General features: G+C 47.1%; 1 protein-coding gene across 5 annotated transcripts in view; it reads right to left on the bottom strand.

The window, feature by feature from the left end:
• The window catches only part of pds5 (cohesin associated factor B pds5), a 180,145-nt gene that overhangs the window by 68,765 nt on the left and 92,474 nt on the right, over positions 1-18,906 (bottom strand). For all 5 annotated transcript variants that reach the window (XM_068386964.1, XM_068386968.1, XM_068386967.1 and 2 more), the window contains exons 11-15: positions 18,462-18,846; positions 17,934-18,155; positions 13,193-13,334; positions 12,727-12,878; positions 11,634-11,759 (exon numbers count right to left, since the gene is read on the bottom strand). In XM_068386964.1, the coding sequence (XP_068243065.1) occupies positions 11,634-11,759; positions 12,727-12,878; positions 13,193-13,334; positions 17,934-18,155; positions 18,462-18,846 (1,027 nt within the window). The remainder of the gene's footprint in view (positions 1-11,633; positions 11,760-12,726; positions 12,879-13,192; positions 13,335-17,933; positions 18,156-18,461; positions 18,847-18,906) is intronic.

Here is an 18,906-nt window from a genome sequence, read left to right as displayed (position 1 = left end):
CCTGGTACTCTCCTTGGACAGGTCCTCGGATCGTAACAGGATGCCGAGAGACCCTAGCCAGATATCCAGCTACAAAGTTGCCTGCATGGCACACTTCGCCACCTTCTCCTGACTGAGGATCTCCGAGGCCAAGAAAGACACTTGCCGGTTGGAGTCTCTCTAGAGGGACTCCCCTGGTAAGCTCTTCCACAGAGTGGTGTAAGGGAAGAGCTAAACAAGACTCCTCCATGACCTCAAAGTACCTCCTCTGATGGACACGAGGAGGCGGGAGGAGTTTGTTGCCGGCGCTGGAACGGCTGGAGGAGGCAAGCTCGGAGAGCTAGCCCTCAACCTATCTCTGGCACTCTTGACCCCTTGGGACTAAGGCAAAGCCGTGCTAGCCTTAAGGGGTTTTTGAGTGCCGAAGACTCGGTCCAGGACCGTGCCCTTGCCCTCTCGAGGGGGAATCTCAGGATCCGAGAACCCGTTGAGATTCCTCATCAGAGTCAGAACCTGCCAGAACGCATGTTCTGACTCCTGTAGGGCTGGCAGCAAAGTCTCCTGTCCCCAAAGGCTCTTCTCGGGGGGACTCGTGGACGTTCTACGCGGGGTTTGGCTGACTCTGGTCTCATCCTCGAGGACGACTTTGGGACAGTCTTAGAGTTCTTCGACTCCCTCCTGGGAGGGATACAATACTCCAACAGCAATGGCGGGAGGCTCTTCCTCACCCCTACCCGAGAAGACTGCTCTACGCGAGGTGGGGTTTCTCCCATTGGTGCCAAGGGAGAACGCCTCACCTCACAAGAATCCCCTGAGGACGGGAAAACTTCGTCCGAAGGGGACTGAGAGAAAGTCTGAGGAGGGGAGCCTTCCTCAAAGACTTCTGAGGAGCCAGGTTAGCCCTTGGAGAATTCACCACGTCATCTACTCCTCTCTTCCTCTTCAGGGGGGTAGAAACTGCCGCTGATTTGAGGCCCAACTCAGAGAAAGCAGGCTTAAAGGCCTACATGACAGCTCTGACAAGGGACCCAAACCATGGCTGCTTACTGACAGCAGTGCTGTCAGAGACTCCGTCTGGAGGGAAGGGGATCGTTCGATCCCTAGGAGTAAAAACCACAACAGGGTCTTCCTGAAAAGAAGGGGAAGAATGAAAGTTCCTGGACCTATCCGGTGTTCTCCCGCCCTCCGGCGAGCGCGCTGGTCTGAGCTTGCGGGGGGGGGGGGGGGGGGGTGTGTGTGAAGACGAAGACCTGGTCGCACGCGGTCCTGCAGCCTTGCACGTGGGATCGTGCTGGGAATTCGGCTGAGAATCGCACTGGCAGTCGCGAGATAGGATTTTATCTGGTTCGCGCGCGCGTGCGGGTGCGGGGGCAACGGCAAGGGTGCGAGTGGGCGCGCAGGCAAGCGATGACGCGCGGGCGAGTTGGCGCTCGGGAGAGGGGGCGAGTTGGCGCGCGGGCGAGGGGGCGCGGGGGCGAGGGGGCGAGTTGGCGCGCGGGCGAGGGCGCGGGAGCGCGTTGGCGCGAGGGCGCGTTGGCGCGCGGGCGAGGGCGCGGGAGCGCGTTGGTGCGTGGGCAAGCGATGGAGTGCGCAGGGGCGCGTTCTGGAGAATGCCGAGAGCGCGCAGTAGATTGGAAAAGCGTTTGCGCGCGTGGACGCGCAGGATCTCGATGAGCCCGTGAGGGTAAAACCGTTGGGCGTGCACGCAGGGGATATATCCCTTAGAGGGCACATACCTGCGTGCGTTGGTGACTGCGTGCGATGGCGCGTAGGAGAAGGCTGGCTGGCAGGCGGGGTCTAATGGCGCGTCGGTGCTTGCTGGCGCGTAGGAGATTGCTGGCGAGCAGGGGAAGAAGGTATCTTTCCTCCTGCGCCCAAATCCAAAGATCGTGGGCGCAGAGGAGAACGTTGGCGCGCAGGCGTGTAGGAGATCATGGGCGTGCAGGAGATCGATGGCGCGAAGTCTCTGGAACAGGTGCTCGCTGGTGCATTGTCTCAGGAACAGCAACTGTAGAGCGCTTGCGAGCAGGAGAACGTTGGCGCGCAGGGGATGCCTGGCGCTTAAGGGACTTTGCCACAATGTGAGAAAGTCCCTTTTGCCCCGAAGGGACCGTTGCCTGTTTGATCACAGGATGCGTGGGCACCCACAGAGCATCGGCAGCTAGGAAGGGCGACGGCAGGTCACCAGGTCTGGCAGGAGTCGGAGATTGCGAACGATCAGCGGACAGGTCCAGGGATGCAGCTGGAACGGTCGGTGAACGATGACGAGGTTCCTCTGCGGCGAAGACGAGCCGAAGAGGCGCCTACTAACACCCTTGTGAGGTGAAGGAAGGCCTCTACGGCAGAGGGGAAGGCGAGCCTTACGCCTTATACGCCCTCTGGGGGCAGCAGGTTGACTGTCGGCACTCTTCCGAAAAGGAGTCTGTCAGTGAACTCCCCCGAGGGGGAGAATGACCTGCTGGAGAGACCGTTGGACTTAGTTCCTCCCTCGAAGGATGTTCGGAGGGGGAACTAAGCCTTCAGCTACATCAGCAACAGGAGCAGAGGTTTGAAATAAGCCTCTGCCACAACAACGTCGACGATAGACAGAGGATCAACCTCTGCTGACGTCGGCGACTGTTTGACAGCTGCCCCTAACCTGATTATGTCAAACAGGGCTTCCTTGGAGGGCGAGCCCTGAAACCCAAAGGAAGCCCAAAGCTGTAACAGATCATTATTAGAAACATTTACATTAGATACATTCAAATCCTCCCCCGGGGGAGGAGGAGCTGCCTCGCTATGGGAGGTAACTCCCTCTCCCAAACCCCGAGATCGGTGAACAGAAATGCAGCCTACGCTACCACTCGATGGCCTCTCGGAAGAAACCGATCGAGTGGGAGCTTCGGAGGAGGTTTGGGCTACGGAGGAAGACTCCTTGGGATTTTCTCTATTCAAGGAAGCCCTTGAAAGAGAAATATGACAAATTCAGAGATAATTTGTATTTTTCCTAACCATACAAACCTTAGCTATTTACATTGGGTATTACTTTCGGCGTAGCTGAAATGGCGAGCCATTTGATTTTTAACAAGGGTTAATTACCCCCTCGCTACTTAGTGAGGGGGTAGGGGAGGGGTAGCTAGCTACCCATTCCCCCTCACATACAGGTGAACTGGTTTACTTCGCTTAGAGGTAGGACTTCACGGGGGAAAGGGCTGGCGGGCAAGTATGTGTAAATAGCTAAGGTTTCTATGGTTAGGAAAAATACAAATTATCTCCGAATTTGTCATTTGTTCCATAACCGAAATACAAACCATGATATTTACATTGGGTGACTTAACCCTTAGGTAGGGTGGTAAGTCCCAGCTTTACTGGCTTTGGTTTTGCCCGGGGACTCAAAATCCGAGTGTGTAGCACTCGAGATAAGGAGTCCCTGCACCTCGCAAGTTCCTTGCTCCACAAGGAACGTGCGGCCTACATAAGCTTGTGTGTGAAGGAATGAAGTGCGACCCGTCCTAGGAAATCGACCCGAAGTCCTTAGATGGAGCTCTAGGCTAGGACTATCCCAATACCACCTCTTCAGGGTATGGGGGACGCGACAGTATTATCTAATACTAGGAGCACAAGGAAGCATGGTTTACCTGCAGTGGTTTGAGGTCAGCTATGCAGAGAACCCAGGAGGCTGCTTACCCCAAGAGAGGGGAGGATGAAGAAAAGAATAAGGGCCAGGCATACTTTTTCATTCATGCAGACTAAAACAGGGTAACAATGCCCTCGACCTTCTGCTACTTGTCAATTAAGGAGCCTGAGGTTAGACCTGCTGTTGTGGTAGCCACCACAGGGCCGATAGAGAACGAGCCTCCTGTGGGTCACGTCCTGCAGGTAGCGGGCTGTGAAGGTCGTTTAACGCTTCCACACCCCAACCTGCGTCACTGAGAGTTTCTCTTGAATGTCAGGGACGTAGCGATGCCTCCGACATCGTATGCTCTAGGGCGATGTGATAGAGGAGGGTCTGGATTCAGGAAGAGGTGGATGACCCTGCGAATCCAAGCTGAGATGGTGTACTTCGTGACCCTCCTCTTCGTCCTTCGTGTGCTCACAAACAGGGCTTGCACTCGAGGACGAACTGCAGCTGTTCTGATTAGATAGAGCCTCAGATTCCATACTGGGCACAGTAGGGGATGGTCTGGGTCATCTGTTACAGAACGGAGACTCGAAATCCTGAAGGAGTCGAACCGTTGGTCCGGAACTCCAGGATTTTGAGTCTTAGCAACAAACTCAGGGACGAACCCTGATGTTACCTCCCCCCATCCCCTTGAATGGGCGATGGCGTGCGAAAGACCATGAAGGTCACTGATTCGCTTGGCTGAGGCCAGAGCGAGCGGGAACATCGTCTTCCAAGTCAGGTGACGATCATAAGACCTGGCGTAATGGTTCGAACGGAGGTCTCTTAAGAGACCTGAGGACACGAATCACGTTCCATGGAGGAGGTCTCACTTCCGACTGAGGGCAGGTGAGCTCGTAGCTTGGTATGAGTAGTGAAAGTTCCAGCGAGGAAGAAATGTTCATTCCCTTCAGCCTGAAGGCCAGGCTTAAGGCTGAGCATTGGCCTTTCTCCGCTGAGACCGAAAGGCACATTTCTTCCCGCAAATACACAAGAAACTCCGCTATTGCTTGAATAGTGGCATCGAGAGGAGAGATACCCCTTCCACGACACCAACCACAGAAGACTCTCCACTTCGCCAGGTAGACCCCTGCAGATGACTTTCGCAGGTGTCGAGACATCCTTTCCGCAACTTGTTGCGAAAAGCCTCTCTCTGTGAAGAGATGCTGGATAGTCTCCAGGCACGAAGCTGATGCGATGCTACGGCTTTGTGGAAGATGTTGCAGTGTGGTTGTTTGAGTAGCTCGTGTTGTGGAAGAAGTTCTCTCGGAAATTCCGTCAGGAGCTGCAGAAGGCCCGGGAACCACTCTGCATGGTGCCATAGCGAAGCTATTAAGGTCATTGCCAGGTTGACCGATAGTCTGGTCTTGTTGAGCACTCTTCTCATCAGACCGAACGGTGGGAAGACGTAAACGTCGATGTTGACCCACCGTTGTTGGAAGGCATCTTACCAGAGTGCCTTGGGGACCGGGACTGGGGAACAGTACAGTGGAAGCTTGAAGTTCAAGTCTGTCGCGAACAGGTCCACCGTTGGGGAACCCCACAAAGTCAGGACTTTGTTGGCTACTAGCGGATCCAAAGACCACTCAGTACTCACTATCTGCAATGCTCTGCTCAGACTGACGGCGAGCACATTCCTCTTGCCCGGAATGAAGCGAACCGATAGTGGAATCGAGTGGGCTTCGATCCATCACAGTATCTATACTGCAAGATGAGGTATCTGTTGCGAAAAGGTACCTCCCTGCTTATAGATATAAGCCACTACCGTGGAGTTGTCGCACACGACCACCACGGAATGGGCCGCCAGGAACTGTTAGAATTGTTGAAGTGCCAGATATACAGCCTTCATTCTAGCAGATTTATGTGGAGTCACTTTTCTGATTCTGACCAGAGGCTTGAGATCCTGTGGTTCAGAACATGGGGCCCCCAACCTTCTTTTTGAAGCGCCCGAAAACAGCATCAAATCCGGGAGGAGGATGAGAAGATCCACTCCCATTCGAAGGTTTCCCTCCGTCCCCCACCACTGAAGGTTCGTCCGTTCCGCAGGACCCATAGGAACCAGAATGTCCGGGGAATCGAGGCCTTGATTCCACAGGGACTTAACCCGCCATTGCAGGGATCTCATCCTGAGGTGGCCGTTTGGAACCAGACGGGTCAAGGAGGAAAGGTGCCCTAGGAGACGTAACCACGATTGGGCTGGAAGCTCTTCTCGTCTGAGGAACGGATCTGTGACCCTCCTCAGCCTTTCTATCCTGTCGTCTGACGGAAAGGCTTTGTAGAAATTGGTGTCCAGTATCATGCCTAGATATACCAGTCGTTGAGATGGAGGCAGAGAAGACTTCTCGGGATTTACCATAATCCCTAGATCTTGGCAAAGTCCCAGAAGCTTGTCTCGGTGTCAAAGAAAGGTCGACTCCGAGTCTGCCAGGATCAGCCAGTTGTCCAGATAGCGGAGGAGACAGATGCCGATCCTGTGTGCCCACGAAGATATCAGGGTGAACACTCTGGTGAATACCTGGGGTGCTGAGGAGAGACCGAAACACAGCACCTCGAACTGGTAGATCTTGTTGTCTAGGCTGAACCTTAAGTACTTCCTGGAAGACGGATGGATTGGGGTCTGGAAGTACGCGTCCTTCAGATCCAGTGTACACATGAAGTCTTGCGGTCTCACTGCAAGTCTAACCGTGTCTGCTGTCTCCATGCTGAACGGAGTTAGTTTGACAAACTTGTTCAGAGATGAGAGGTCGATGACGGGTCTCCAGTCTCCAGACGCCTTCTTTACGAGAAAGGGTCGACTGAAGGAGCCTGGGGAGCCATCGACGACCTCCTGGAGAGCATCCTTCTTGAGCATGGTCTCAAATTCTGCCCGAAGGGCTAGCCCCTTTAGCGATCCATGGCAAAGGTGCTCAACGCCCCTGGATTCGCTGTCAGGGGAGGAAGAGACGTTGAGAACGGGACGCGATATTCCTGACTGATCACGGAGATCGTACAAGAATCGGACTCGAGTTGCTGCCACCTGAATGGGCAACTTGCCGGCATCCCCCCACTGGTGGACATGCAGGGGGATTGCCAATCCTAGTGCTTGCAGCCTTGGCTGCTACCTCTAGGATTCTTGCTTCCCCTGGAGGACTTTCAGCCCTTCTTGTCTTTGACAGGAAAGGGCTACTGCTTAGACACGTTCGCCTTTGCTGCCGCCGCCGGTTTCGTCGTCTTGGATTGGTGAGGTTGTTGAGGTGCTGGAGGTTTGTAGGGCTTATATGTAAGAGCCCTTTGGAGAAGAGAATCGTGGTTCTATTTCCTCCACCTCTCAGCTGCCTGCTCCTCATCCTTGGGCTCAAACACACTCTTTCCCAAGATGGATGAGTGTCTGAGCTTGCAGGTATCCACGGCTGGGACCCTCGAGTTGAAACTCTCGGCCACCGCATCACGTCGTTTCAAGATCGAGTTTTCCCACAAGTTCGAAACTATGTGGGCCAGAAACTCGATGGAACGTGGGCCCGAGAGAAGGAAGGTCTCCAGGACTTTCCTGATGCTCTCCTTGGACAGATCCTCGGGTCGCAGCAGGATGCCCGGTGACCCTAGCCAGACATCCAGCCACAAAGTGGCCTGTATGGCGCACTTTGCGACCTTCTCCTGACTCAGGATCTCTGTTGCCGAGAATGTCACCTGCCGACTAGAGTGTCTCTCAAGAGTGACTCCCCAGGTAAGCTCTTCCACGAAGTGGTACTCTGAATCATGCTGCTCTCCTCCTGGTGAACTGGCAGCAAAGTCTCCTGTCCCCAAATGCTCTACTTGGGGGAACTCCTAGAGTCCTTCGATTCCCTCCTAGGAGGAAAACGTAACTCCAACAAAAAAGTCTGAGAGCTCTTCTCTCCCTAACACGGGAGGAATCTCCTGCTCGAGGTAGGGTTTCTCCCATTGGTGTGGTGGGAGAAGGTCTCACCTTGGTAGAGGGAGCGCGCTGGCGCTCACGCTTTGGGAAAACCCCAAGGGTCGAGCGCGAGACACTCTGGCGCTCGCGCAATGGGAAAAACCCAGGGATCACGCGCGAGAGACCGTTGAAAACACTCTCGTGCGGGGCGCGCGAGAGAGACATCATAGGGTGAGCAGGAATCTGATTGAAGAGCCCGTGAAAAATGTCGGCGCGTGCGCGCTGCTGTAAGCGTGCACGCGTACGAGGTTGTTGGAGCTTGAAGATCGTCGGCGTTTGTGCGCGAAAGAAGATCGGCAGTGCTAAAGATCGACGGCGCTGAAGATCGTCGGCGCTGAAAGATCGTCGGCGCTTGAAGATCGCCGGCGTTTGCGCGAAAGATCGTCAGCGCTTGCGCGCGTAAGAAGATCGTCAGCGCTTGCGCGCGTAAGAAGATCGTTGGCGCGGGACCCATCGGAGCCTGTGCGCGGATGATCGTTGGAGCTTACGTGCGTAGGGAGATCGTCAGCGCTAGCGCGCCAAAGAAGATCGTCGGCACTTAGAGATCGTCAGCGCTAGCGCGCTCGAAGATCGTTGGCGCTTGCGCGAGTAAGAAGATCGTCAGCGCTCGCTCGTGAAGGAAGATCGTTGGTGGTTGCGCGCGTAAGAAGATCGTCAACGCTCGCAGATCGTAGGCGCTTGCGCGTAAGAAGAGCGTCAGCGCTCGCAGATCATAGGCGCTTGCGCACGTAAGAAGATCATCAGCGCTAGTGCGCAAAAGAAGATCGTCGGAGCTAGCGCGTTTACGAAGATCGTCGGCGCTTGCGCGCCTAAGAAGATCATCAGCGCTCGCTCGCGAAAGAAGATCGTAAGCCAAGAAGATCGTCGGCGCTTGCGCGCGAAGATCGTCGACGCTTGCGCGCGAAGATCGTCGGCGCTTGCGCGCGAAGATCGTCGGCGCTTGCGCGCGAAGATCGTCGGCGCTTGCGCGCGAAGATCGTCGGCGCTTGCGCGCGAAGAAGATCGTCGGCGCTTGCGCGCGAAAAAGATCGTCGGCGCTTGCGCACGAAGAAGATCGTCGGCGCTAGCGCGCAAAAGAAGATCGTCGGTGCTTGCTCGCAAAAGAAGATCGTCGATGCTTGCGCGCGTAAGATGATCATCAGCGCTCGCTCGTGAAAGAAGATCGACGGCGCTCGCGCGTGAAGAAGATCGTCAGCGCTAGCGCGCAAAAGAAGATCGTCGGTGCTAGCGACCGTACGAAGATCCTCGGCGCTTGTGCGCGTAAGAAGATCGTCGGCGCTAGCATGTGTACGAAGAGCGTTGGCGTAGGAAGAACATCAGCGAGCACGAGCGTTAAGATGAAGGAACAGCTGACAGGACGATCCGGAACTGGGTCGATCAGGACTGGAACAGGATTCCTCTGGATGGAATTCTCAGGAACAGCAGGAACAGTAGGCGAGCGCTTGCGCGCAGGAAAACGCTGGCGCGCAGGGGATACCTGGCGCTTAAGAGACTTACTCACAGTGTGAGAAAGCCCCTTTGGCCCGAAGGGTCCGGTGCCCGTTGGAAAACGGGGTGCGTAGGCGCCCACAGCGTCAACAGCCAGGAACGGAGACGGCAGGTCAGCAGGTCTAGGAGATGGCGAACTGCGGAGAGGTCCCGAACAGCCAGCGGAACAGTCCTTCGAAGAGGGGTCTCTATGAGTGGCCTCTCTCGCGAACGAGAGAGGTGAACACTTCGTAGAAGAGACTAGAAGACACTGATGATGGTGCCCCTAGAGCCGTTGGATCAGCAAGCTGACCTATAAGGAGCAATCCTCCGAAGTGGAGTCCTTATGAGTGGCCTCCCTCACGAACGAGACAGATCACAAGATTGATCCTGCAGCTGTTCAGCCCCTTGAGCATAGCTGCAGGTGCAACCGCTCAGCCCCAAGAGCATAGTCGCACGAAATTTCATGGTCCGGCCTTGCAACCGCTCAGCCCCTTGAGCATGGTTACAAGAGCGATCGCTCAGCACCAAGAGCATAACCACCCGAGGACCAGGAAAATCCAACCAGAAATTATCAAGGTAAGAGAAGTTCCCCCCTGCAGGGGAAAAATCTCATACCTGGGAAGTTACCTACCCCTGGAGACAAACCTCCTGAGCATTCTAAGATAAACTAAAGAGCTGACAGTTGTCACGGGAGAACTTCTAAAAGAAGGGAACACGCCCATGACGATGTCCTTGAGAGGCGGCAGCAACAGCAGACTCAAGGCACAAACAGGGAAGCTCTGCTTCGTTGGCACATTAGGCAAACGAAGAAACCAGATCGTAACTGGGAAAACAAAATAAATAATTAGTTAACAAAAAATTCCCCGGGGAGGAACTCCGAAGAAAAACTCCGAGGGAATAGGAACATAAGAATTACAAACCAAGTATGCCCCCTCCTCCCCCACTGACATTCACGGGAGAAGGGGGAGGGCAGAGAACTGAAACAAAAACAGAATTATAATTATGTAATTCATTAAGAATGTTCATAAATAGTAAGAACGACTGAACCCCGAAGGGAAGTGTTCTCCACAGAAGCTGAAAAGTTAACAAATCCAATTAGATTCATTAAAAATAATTGAGACAAATAAACGGAATAGCAACTCAACCCGCAACGGGAAAGAGGCTACCGTAATAGTACGTAGTAGTAGTAAAAGGGTGAACGACCTCGAGTAGAGAGAGAGAGACCGTAGTCAAACTTAACTGCCACGTTCCCTTCACTGAGATACCAAGTTCCCCGCAGGGAAACAGATGAATGGAGAAAGTCCAACGATGACGATTCCCCACGGCGGCCGAAAATCAGAAGCCGAAGGAACGACCGAAGGACCAAGAGATCGTGCCCCAGGACGGCAACCGCGGTGGCCTGGAACTATGCGGTGACGTTGTCGTACACTACACACACAGCACAAACACTGAAAAGGAAACTTACTATATTTCTATACCCAAATATATACATAAACATATAGAATGTTTATATATATATTAAGTATAAGAAAAAGTAAGTAATTAAGTAAAGACAAAACATTAATGGCTGCCAAGCGAGGGTGAGAGCAGACACGTCTGCCCACTACCCGAGCCAAAAGCGAAGTGAACCAGTTCACCGGTGTGTGAGGGAGGAGGGGTAGCTAGCTACCCCTCCCCTACCCCCTCACTAACTAGTGAGGGAGTTGTTAACCCTCGTTAAAAATCTAATGGCTCGCCATTTCAGCTACGCCGAAAGTAATACCCAATGTAAATAGCGTGGTTTGTATTTCGGTTACGGAACAAATCCCATTTCGACTTCTTCCGGCGCCGGGAAAACCTCTCCCACTGGGAGGTAGACCAGTCCCTGCACTCACCACATACGTTATCTCTATCACACCGTTGGCCCCTACAGAAAGGACATAAGGTGTGTGGATCTGTGTCGACCGCCGACATATAAGATCCACAAGGCCGGTCAGGTAAGCCGGGACACTTCCGCATCGCAGTGGCCAACTTCCAAACACACTGTCAAAAAGAAAAAGCAAACAAAGATTAATGGCTGTCAGTGTAGGCGAGGGTGATAAGGGACACGTCCGTCTAGCACCCGAGCCGATAGCAAAGTGAGCTCAGCACAGGTGTGTGTGAGGGGAGGGGACAAGCTACCCCTCCCTAAACCCCGCTAACTAGAAGTGGGGTAGTAAACTCTCGTTAAAATTCTAATGGCTTATCATTTCAGCTACGCCGAAAGTAAATACCCATATTAAATAGCGTGGTTTGTATTTCAGTTACGGAACAAATTTTAAATTTTAGCCAGGTAGTTGGGAAATGAAAGTAGACTCCTGTCTTCAACCACGGCTGAGATCAAAGTAAAATAAATTGAAGCTTTCAGCATGTGAGACAGGAGGGTTTCCATTCTCATAGAAGTCTCACAATATGAAATCATTGTTTTAATTAGGGACTAAAGTTTCTATCTTGGCCATTATTAAAAGTAAGAAGATTTGTAATTTGATTAACATTTCCACACAAACACTTCTAACATAACAGTCAAATACTTTCTCCACATCAACAAAATTAAAGCTTACCTTTCTAGATAAAATTAACACAGTAAAAGCTTACCTTTCTAGATACTATATTTTTTATAGGGACTACAAATCTTTGAGGCATGTTGAAGGCAATGTGACCTAATGAAACAACTGATGTTCTAAAATGCGGAGAATCGAACGTTAACTGCTCCTTAATTTTCTGTAAAATTTAAAACCAAATTAACATCTCAGTCTATTTACAGAACCTTTATTAGCTTCTCAGTACTTAAGTCTTTGAAAAAACATCCAACACTTCCCAAATTTTTTATATTCTTTGGAAAAAAGAAAAGCAACTTAATTTTAAAGATACTTAATCTACTATTATATTACGGAATAAAACTTTTAACAATTGTCAAGATTATAACAATTGGTAATGAATTGCTATATAAATAGGAAGCCCTTTTCCAAAATGCTTCTCATAAACAAGGGTATGATGACACCATCTACCAACTGATATAATACCACTAAAATCATAACATCATTCTATAACTGGCATACAGTGTTTGATGCTGAACCCCTCTCTTGTAATACTTAAGTCTTTTAACAATATCTCTATAGGAAAGCACCAAAAAATTGCACAATAGATGGTATCAAAGGCTCATAGCAGTGGCACCTCACCCAGGGACCAGATTTCTGACTGGTTCCCTTTTAATTATTTTTAAGAGTTGTTCAATGTCTTAATTTCATCATGCATAATTTTTAATAGATAAAAAATCACATAATTTAAAACAAAATAATTTCAATATTTACCCATTGCTCACAATACTGTATGTTAGTTGTAGCTGCACTAGTTATAAAAAAATACACAGGCAGACACACCCTCAATCCAACAAAACTGTCTGTCAGACATGATTGGCTTCTCTTGTTATATAGTTAGTCACTTAATTTAATGCACTTTTATGACAATAAATAAACAAATACTATCACAAATAGGATGGCAGACTTTTGAACAACGGGCAAGTATCAAACTAAGGAGTCTTTTGAACAACGGCAAGTATCAAACTAAGGAGTCTTTTGAACAACGGCAAGTATCAAACTAATCAGTCATTTTGAAATACTGTATTCCATAAAAAAGTAACTTGGAGTCACAATAAAAATGTAGTCCAATTATTCAAGGTAGAACATACCTCTAATATTTTTTCAAAAACTTCATCCGGATCTTGAATGCAATTTGTGTGTAAACATCTAACAGCATGTTTGGCTTGCTTCGCCTGACCAGATTCCGCAAACTTCTGACACTTTGGGATAAGAACCGATGCTAGACTTGGATAAGCTTCACCTAAAAAGATTATACAGTATTCATTTAGAAAATATTCTAGTAAAATCTAATAAAATAACTTAGTACCAGTAAAAATAAATAACCATATTACCTTAAAATTAGCTTCATAGTTTAGGCATAAGGTTATAAAAAACTATTAAAATTCAGACAAAAAAATTATGTGTATAAAAATTATTTGAAATCAAAAGATATAATGAAATGCATCACAGTAAATACATTTCCATTAACTAAATTATCTTGCACATCAATTCAATATTATTCAACACAAATTCATATTCACCATATCTCCCACGACATAAATACTTGTCACTTACCTATTGGCTTATATTTTCCTATGTACGTAAGTATGGACAGAACTGGTGGGGATATGGAAGGATTTGGCACATTGAGTAAGTTGATCAGTCTCTTCAAGACATCTATGTGCAAAAAGTGTGCTGGGTATACAAAGGATAGCACCTGTTTGTAAGAAATAACACTATGAACATTTTTACCTCAAATAATCAGAATTAGTAAATGATAAATTATTTTACAAGAATTAATACCGTGATGAGTTTATCAAAATTACCTAACAATCCTAACTCTACCCCATGTTTACGGTAGATGAAATATACATACTGTAAAGATGTTTTTCAGCAGTTGGACATTTCCCCTCAAATAAAGAAAACATATATTTGTATGAAAATAAAAAATGAATACTACCAACATGATGTGAAACCTTATATTTTCCTCTAACATATATAAGAAAAACTACTGTATCCTGATAAGAGTGCTTTTCAAGGTCAAAACTGGTTAATTGACCTTCTCATCCTTGATGTTATTTCATGGGATGTGGATGCCAAACCTCTACTTCTAAGCTATCCATCCTGCTAATCCTCAGCTTGACCACTCATGCTTTGACCATCCAGTTAAGAGGGATCAGACAACAACCATGTCAAGCATCTCGTGCAAATACTGTATCCCAGTGTGTTCTATATCTACCCATCCAGTGAATATCTTGATACCTTTATATTCTCTATTACAGATACAAAGTTCTAGCTCTTAAAAAGAAATTTTTAAAAGTAATATGTATTTTCCCTAGCTTTGAAACAGGGAACATGTCTTCAGTGGCACTGTGCCAGCTGACGGAATAGTTAATGAGATAGTTAACAACAATAAGGTTGATAACAACAGGTAGAGAGCATTGGCCCCCACTTATCAGAAGCTATTCACTATGTTCTTCGGCTCAGAACTGAGAGGGATGGTTGAGGGGGAAAGCAGGGAAAAATAAAAATTACTTTTAAAAATCATACACAAACCTTTCATCCTTTAAAATAGGAAGACACTGATTCGTGGGTCGGAAGTCCCCCTAAAACCAAAACTAGTTGGTTCTTTTTCTACCCTGAATATGACAAAATGCCCAGTCCTGTACAGGAGCAAATGAGATGATTCTAGCAACCTCCTATCTGTCTATCATTAGGATGAATAGGCTGATAGGCCATGGCCTGTTCAAGAATACTGGTTTGTGATCAAAGGAGGGAGCTATTCTGATGAAGAGGAAAGCAGTCCAGAATATACCTGCCATATGATAATCAATGGGTTTGTATATATTCCATTATCCTTCCAAAATGGGGATTAAAAGTGTAGCTTAACAACATCAACTTAGATCCAGCGAGTATGGCTTCAAATGCTTTATCCCACAAAAGAGGGGGCAGAAAAAATGATGGAGAAGAGCCAGTCAGTCTACCTTTCATTCCAAATTTACATCTATACATTACAGCAGACATGCTTACTGTCGAGTATAAGAGCGGGGCTAACTACACAACTACTTGAGTGGCACCATAGGACATACTACAAAAGTCTCAAGGGACTTGTGGGTATATTCCCGTAGGTAGAAGGCCATAAAGATGCTCTTGCATTTTCAAACCGCAGCCTTCAACTCCTGGTTGATTGCAAGATTCCCCTTGAAAGTCAGAGTGGGGCCTATGTCCTGACTTCTAGAGCTCTGGTTCTCACTGGTACCTCGACCCTCTCAGCCAGATCTCATGACACCACTTTCTTGTTCCTGTCTGTGATAAGGAAAAGTCACTGATACTCAGGCCTGTGGTGCTGGTTCAGATAGCAACACAGAGTTATCATGGAACACAAAAGCATCTCCTCTTGATTACTACCCTATTCTTCATGTAGAAAGGGGATGGAAAAGGCCTCGAACCTGGGGTTGTGCACCTACAAGATGCAAGTTTTGGCCGTAACCCAGGAAAAACTAAAAGAGGCCTCCTTCTACATCTCAGCGTGAGTGACTAAGTAACAGAGACTATGCAACTCATCTACTTTCTTCACAAATGCTAAGGTTAGGAAAAAGACAAACTTGAGTCGGAGCCCTGTCTGATGATTTTTTCAAGGGTTTGAACGTGGTACATGTAAGAGCCTTGACAACAAGGGTCACGTCCAGCTCTGGGGTCGAGTTACCAGGGTAGGCAAGACAACTTAAAACTCCTCACCGGCATAGAAAACTCACTTGAGGAGGAGAGGCTTTTACTCTTAGTAAAAAGCAGTTGTGCTTAATATTGTGATCATTTTGATATAAAAACTTTCACTGCTGCCAAGTCTATCAGTATGCCTAAGTACTTCAACCTCTGCTTGGGTATGAAATTAAACTTCTCCCAGTTTATGAGAATCCATAGCCCGTGAAAAAGTGAGAAAGCTATCTTAATCCTGAAGCAACTGCCTCACAGAGGAGGTCATTATCAGCCAATCGCCTTGGGAGTGAGCTAAACTGCTACTAATGTGAACACCCAAGGAGTAGAACGCAGCCTGAATACAGTCTTTAAATGGTACAATGTACAGTGGAGAGAAACAGAGGCACTTCTGAGAGGACTGATACACAAGTACTCAAAAGTATGCATCCTACAGATCCACTAAAAACATGGTCTCCATCTCTGATGGAATCCAGCACAAAAAGTAGTTACCATTATGAATTTTATTTGACCCACATACTTGTTCAGTAGAGAGATGTCGATGACCAGTCTCCAGCCACAGTTGACTTCTCCACCAGGAAGAATCGACTGTAAAAGCCCAAGGACTTGTCTCTAATAACTTTGTGCGTATTCTTCGCCAACATACCTACTACCTATGTCCTCAAGGATAGGGCTTTTGGCAGTGTTGAAAGATCAGATGAGAATTCTATTGGTAAGAAAAATGGGGGAGAGGGTGCGACAGTCCTGAGAGGGTAGTGAGAAACTGAGTAAAAAGGCACTCACTACCAAATGTCTGCCAGTTTCCCATTGCACTCCTTCCTGTAAGGATGAGGTTGGGTGGCTTAGAAGGGCTGTTCATACACAGGCTCCTTTCAGGAAGTACTTACGGGCACTTCTGATCAGGGTTTCAGAGGCCTTTCTTGCACCAGGTTTCGCAGGCATGGCTGAACCCAGAAGTTTGGCCACAGATCCCTTCTTCAAAGGACTGGGTCCCTTAAAGAAAATGTGCTGGATCAGGGAGCCCTTGTTTGTTGCCTGGTGCGCCATGAAGGTCACTTCTCACCTGTCGACTTGAGGGAGGATCAGGAGTGTACCGTCTAGGTAGGAAGGGTGATGGAGTGTGCCGAAGCTCCTTCATCAACTGGGCTCTACACTCTTGGCCCTCCTGGTTACCGGCGTAGCTGGGGATACCTGAGACAGCCCCGATGGGGCTATGGCTCAAGCCAAGAACCACTCGAGTGCCCCCCCCCCCCCCCCAATAAACCGGTTGCAACATACAAGCTTTCCCCGCTAAGTATGAATTTCCTTTTTCACATTCTTATTCACAAGCAAACGCCAGCATTCACTTTTTGCAAGAAAAAAGAAAGAAAGGTCAAAGTTCTCTGGTATGAATGCAACAGTACGTCCTTACTCGCTGCTGCTGAAGACTTGAGTGAAGAGCTTTTGACAGGGGGGTGGCGTGACTATTTGCCTGCAGTCTCCACTTGTCGTTAACTACCCGGTTAATAAATTCATTGGCCATTCCCTTTCCACAGGAGACACATTCCCTATTATAATGGACAAAAGGTTTGTATTCATATTTGAATAAATACCGATGTATAGTATATTCAGCTTTCCTATGCTCAAATGTTTTGAAAGACCTATAACTTGTACTCTTCTCCCATTTCACCCTTTTCTGTCATCTCATTCTCATCTATTTCCATATGTATAGTCTACAGGCTTTTTGCTCATTTTAAGAATCCTTCAGGGAACATTGAATATTTACAATACATCTAGTGAAAAAGGACTGCAAGCTTCAACACTTTTTGATCACTTTACTTCTTTAAAACCCAAATAAATACAGTTTTCTAGGACAAAGTTTAAAACAAGGTAAAAGAACAGAGCAACAAGATATCATAGTCTACATAAGTGTTAAACAATTCAAACTAACAATCCTAGAGTAAACTCATCATCATCGTCATCTCCTCCTACGCCTATTGACGCAAATTTTATGAGAGGTATATCTGGTAGCCTATATATTTTATCCCTTGGGTGATAAAAGCAGACATGGTGGTAGAAGAACGTTCATAAATACAGTTTACTAATTTTACATAAAGCAGGCTTTAAATTATTTTAGTAATATCAATTCCTGCTTATCCCGACTTTTACTCCATTACAACTCTCAATTGTTAAAAGTGGTCACATTTGTTAAGGGCATATGCAGGTTGAAGGTTTAAAGAATACATTCAATTCAAACCCTTACCCAAAATCCATGTTTGCATGAATATACAATGCTGCTATGCTTCGCTTCTAATCGTGTATTTGTACAACTGTTGTTATTATTCTAATCACTTTTAATAAGTGTAATGTTACTTTATTCTTACTGTTACTTTTATTCTCCTCTAAAGTTTGTTTAAGTTATTAATTAAGATTTATGGCTGACTACTGCATCCTCTAATTACCAAAAAAACTTAACATATGACAGGAATATTTACCACTGTTTTCATAAATTACCAAGGTTCATAGAGAATTCTTTGGATTAACTTTCTTTAATTCAAATTAACGATAACCACAATACCCGCAAATTATATCCAAATTACAAGGTAATTAATAAAATACTTACAAACAGAAGCTTCAATCCTTTTTCTGTTGCGATATCAGAAGGAAGATTGAGAGAAACCAAGATGGGTTCAACTTCATGTAGGGCACCTTCCACTAACCCCACCAGAGCTTCTATAGCCGTCTGATCAACCATAACACTAGATACACGTTCCAACAACATTTTGATTGTATTATAGTACAGATTAGTCATTACAGGTTGACCAAGTTTTTTCAGAATTTGAGTCTGGAAAGAGAAAAATATATTAGATTAGCAAAACAAAAAATGTTCTTCAGCCTCATAAAAAAATTATATCTTAAATCTATAATTCTTATGTTCCACTGCAATAATTATTCTTATATATAATACAGGCCCATGTGTGATATTATAGCATATATAATATATAAATTTATAAACATTTATGACTACGATAACTTTTATCTTATAGAAATTTTACTGAAATTTATAACACCCTCAGATATATTATTAAAATCATGAATTTTAATATTCAACAATGTAATCATCATACCCAAAACACAGAGCTAAACTTACCACAGCATCCACACTGTCTCTGCAAGAAACGTCATGGCTTACAACAGTTTCCATTAAGGATAATAGTTGAGGGTCGCTACTAAGATGCTGGGAAAATTTCTTCAAAAATTCTTGCACTTTTAAAGGATCAGGTAGGAACTTAGTAAGATGACCGAGCCGATAAGATATCTCCCTATCTCTCTCTTCATCTTGAGGTTTTCGATGCAGCTCAATAAGTTCTGCAACATTTTTCCTTACGACTAGTTGGTGTTTTTGAAGTTCGATGAAAGCCTTGGAGGCATTATCATCTATTGTTGCATATAAATAAAACAATTTTTTCATTCTGTCTTCGGGCGGAAGTTGGTATGGAACCAAACACGTATTCAGAAGCCTTTCAACTAGCAATCTGGAAGAAAGAGGCATCACATGGGTCATGTACTGTGATAAAAACTCCATTAAAAAAAAT

Source organism: Palaemon carinicauda, chromosome 14 (genome assembly GCF_036898095.1).
Source record: "Palaemon carinicauda isolate YSFRI2023 chromosome 14, ASM3689809v2, whole genome shotgun sequence".
In the NCBI taxonomy this organism is placed as follows: Eukaryota; Metazoa; Arthropoda; class Malacostraca; order Decapoda; family Palaemonidae; genus Palaemon; species Palaemon carinicauda.
This window is presented reverse-complemented; position numbering and strand designations above follow the sequence as displayed.